General features: G+C 53.0%; 1 protein-coding gene across 1 annotated transcript; it reads right to left on the bottom strand.

The window, feature by feature from the left end:
* Positions 1 to 534: 534 nt before the first annotated feature.
* Positions 535 to 1,627, bottom strand: LOC119337306 (abscisic acid receptor PYL10-like). The gene has a single exon (XM_037609423.1). The coding sequence runs from the start codon at positions 1,517 to 1,519 to the stop codon at positions 878 to 880; it is 642 nt and encodes a 213-aa protein (XP_037465320.1). The 5' UTR covers positions 1,520 to 1,627; the 3' UTR covers positions 535 to 877.
* Between the last annotated feature and the right edge of the window lie 1,837 nt (positions 1,628 to 3,464).

Below are 3,464 nucleotides of genomic sequence, written 5' to 3'. Positions count from 1 at the left end.
TTAAGCACCAGCATAGCAGTAGCAATGGATTTGATCATGAAAAATATGAGTAAAAACTTGCTTGGCAATAGCATTCATCACATGATATGGATGGCTTCTGGAAGGCTGGGCTAACACAAATGGATCACATGACATGACTGCTACAGTCGCTGATAACATATTCAGATATGCACAAACTGGACATAAATTCACCAAATTTTGTAGTGTGGCCTGGGAAAATGGAAGTGTTGTTTTCTACTCCAGGGAACTAGAGAAGCAACAAGTGTCGATCGCCGCTGTGTTTTCATGCCGGTTCCAAACAGAAACAATGATGCATGCATCCCGGAGCACACGCAACAGAAAAACATGACAAGAAAGAGACAAAAACCACACCCACTAAACAAGCATCTCAAGACAATCAATCACAGTAACATCGTTCCAGCCTCTACAGTTTAGAGCACTCCTAGTTTCTTTTCGTTTCCATTTAACATTATTATCATCATCATCGATCAGCAGGTAGTACTAATTCTTCTTCATCATCATTATTGATCAACAAGTGCTAATTCATCATCATCATCATTGATCAACAAGGGCTAGAGTATGAATCAAGCTAATGAACATTGAGTAGTACTGCTATAAGTGATAAGCTGGCTTGATCATCTAGCAGTAGCGAGCTATGAATCACGGACATGCAAAGTTGAATTCCAATTGCAAGCACGACAGAAAGGTGAAAGAATTCCAAAGGAAAGGAAAAGAAAGGGGATGGAGGAGTCCATGGAAAGAGTTTTATTACAGGCAGCACCTCAGGAATCACACCTATTCGAAGCCCCTGCATGCGTCAATTCGAAGCAACCCCCTCCCGAGAAAAAGCAAAGCGTATCACAGCATCCGGCCGCCGTTATTCTGCCGGCGGCGCGGTCGTGGCCGCGGCGGCGGCGTTGGCCTCGGCCACGGACTTGAGCTTCTGGAGGTTGAGCCTGACGACAGTGTCCGCGAAGAGGCGCGTGTCCTCCTCGCTGTTGCCGTCGGGGACGTCGACGACGTATGACTCGAGGACGACGGTGCAGATCTCAGCGGGCGCGGCCGGGGAGAGTTCGGAGACGGTGGTGACGGACCGGTAGTTGCGGAGGCGGTGCTCGCCGCCGGTGATGGTGAAGCCGAAGGCCCTGCGCGCGTCGTCGAGGAGGTCGAGGCGCTCGGTGCTGGTGCTGGCGGGGAGGCCGGAGATGACGCTGACCTCGCGGAGGCGGCCCGGGCGGAGCTCGTCGCCGGCCTCGGGGTCCGGGCGGAGCGCGCAGCTGCGGATGAAGTGTTTGTACACCTGGGGGCAGTCGAAGCGGCGGACGATGGCCCAGACGGCTGCTGGCGGCGCCTCGATACGCTGCGCGACGAGGGAGGAGCATTGGCCTGGCCCCACGGCGTACCGGTGGTACGCCTCCACCGTGGGCAGCAGCTGCGCGTACTCCGCGGCCGTCAGCCCAAGCCCCGCCGGTACCTCCGGCTCCGCTGCCGCTGCCGCCGCCACAGGCTGCTGCTCCATCGATTGGACTCGACTCAACGCGGTCGGGTGGGGTGGGGTGGGGTGGGATGCGTGCGAGAGAGAGGCTTGGAGCAGGGAGAGATGAAGGGGAGCCTTGCGGGAGTGAGCTGCCTGCTAGTACATTTAATACTACTCTATCTAGCAGTAGACGCTGAAGCGAGATGGGGAATTGGGACCAGGACTTTCTCTCTCTACTCTCTCTCTCTCTCTCTTGGTCTACGACCCCTTTTCACTCTAGGGAATCAAAAAATGTTTTTTTATGCATATTCTCTCTTCGGATTTACTTAACTGTCTTTGCTTAAAACTACAGGAACAACACTTTGATGTGTTTTTTTAGCAGAAATCTTTTTCTAAACTAAGAGCATCTCCTAAAAAATAAAAAATAGAAGAGCATCTCCTAAAAGATTAATGGACTATTTTTACTCCACTAAATTTTGATTGTACATAACTGATCTCCTAAATTTAGTGGAGTAATTTATTTTATCAAATTCATTTCATTTCTGGCCACCGAAATAACTTCACTACTTTTTTATTTTACTAAACGCCATCTTAAAACATAGTAGTACATGATTCACCAATTCTTCGCCAAGAGAACCGATAAAAAAACTAGAACCACAATTATGCACTTTAATAGAAATCCCATCACATAAATTTTTTGAGCAAACCGTAGCAACAAGAACTCACCCCATCCTTTTTCACTCCTGAAGAACACCCATGCTGGATGCTTCTGCGTGCTCGAAACTTGGTGCAACACTAGCCGTGGGCAGTGGTCACACTTGATGACCGACAGCGAGGAGCTGACGTAGCTGCTGGGCTAGTGCCAAGCCCGTCCGACGGCCGCCGGGCGTGGCTGTGATGGTGGCCAGTCGACGAGTGAGATCCAAGCAATTAGAGAAGGAGGAGATATCGATATGCGGCGCGAAGTCGTTGCATAGGCTATGCGGTTCGATACCCATCCAATCCATGAAGAAAGGCGACGGGGCCGGTGGCTGGATGCGTCAAATATGGCGCCGAGGGCGAGAGCCGTAGATCCGCCGATTTATGTGCCAGTGACGACAAGAGAAGCCCAAATCTCAGTGACGAGGAATGCATCGGGTCCTACAGAGCGTCAATGTTGGCAGGTGGTGGTCGGCGGAGGTAGGAAGAGTGGTGATGTCGCTTGAAGCTACGTCGGTATTTTCCCAAAGAGGAAGTGTCGTGGTGGGCGCACGACAGATACCAAGGGATGGCTAAAGAGAGGAGGAGGCTCGATGGCACCGGTGGGCTCCAGAGGCGAGGTCGGCATGAGCGAGCGAGGGATGCAAGACATACCCAGGTTTGGAGCTCTCCGGAGAGATAACACCCCTAGTCCTGCCGAGGTTAGTTTATATGCTGTGGTACAGAGTTGCTCCTAGAGCTGTTTGGAGGAAGAAGGAAGGCAGGCCAAGGCTTAGGCTGTTCCCTCTCCCTGGTTTGTGTGTGTGGATGTGTGTTCTACTGATCGCTTCGCCCCCGTGCATGGAGGCCTCCTGGGGGGTTTTATAGGTCAACCCCCCAGGGTTACAACGGTAAAGTTACAAGGTCGTGGGGCCGGGTTGTCATCGTCCGGGAAGCCGGTGCTGGGACCCACCGGGTGTCAGAGCTCGCCGGGCAAGGACCCCATGTGCCAGGCGGCACTGTTGTCTGTCTTGTCGGACATCACAGAGTGGCCGGGTCGAGTCGGCTACAGTGGCACTCCGCCCGGACGTCGTCTGCAATCGTCAGCAGTAACGACGAGCGCGTTATAGCCACGCCGGCCTCGGTCAGCAGGGTAGGTGGGGCATTGTTGCCATGCCCCTGTCGGTCAGAGGAGTTGGTAGGGCATTGTTGCCTCGCTCATCTCTGAATGGAGACTCATCCCATCGTACGACTGGGATGGGACGGGAGCTGACCTGTGGCCGGGTGGAGGAAAACGCCACGGGGAAGG

Source organism: Triticum dicoccoides, chromosome 1B (assembly GCF_002162155.2).
Source record: "Triticum dicoccoides isolate Atlit2015 ecotype Zavitan chromosome 1B, WEW_v2.0, whole genome shotgun sequence".
Classification (NCBI taxonomy): Eukaryota; Viridiplantae; Streptophyta; class Magnoliopsida; order Poales; family Poaceae; genus Triticum; species Triticum dicoccoides.
The sequence above is the reverse complement of the archived record's forward strand: the minus strand, read 5'-3'. Positions and strand labels throughout refer to the sequence as shown.

Coding starts and splice junctions, on each gene's coding strand:
- LOC119337306 (XM_037609423.1), bottom strand. CDS start 1,519: ATGGAGCAGCAGCCTGTGGCGGCGGCAGCGGCAGCGGAGCCGGAGGTA.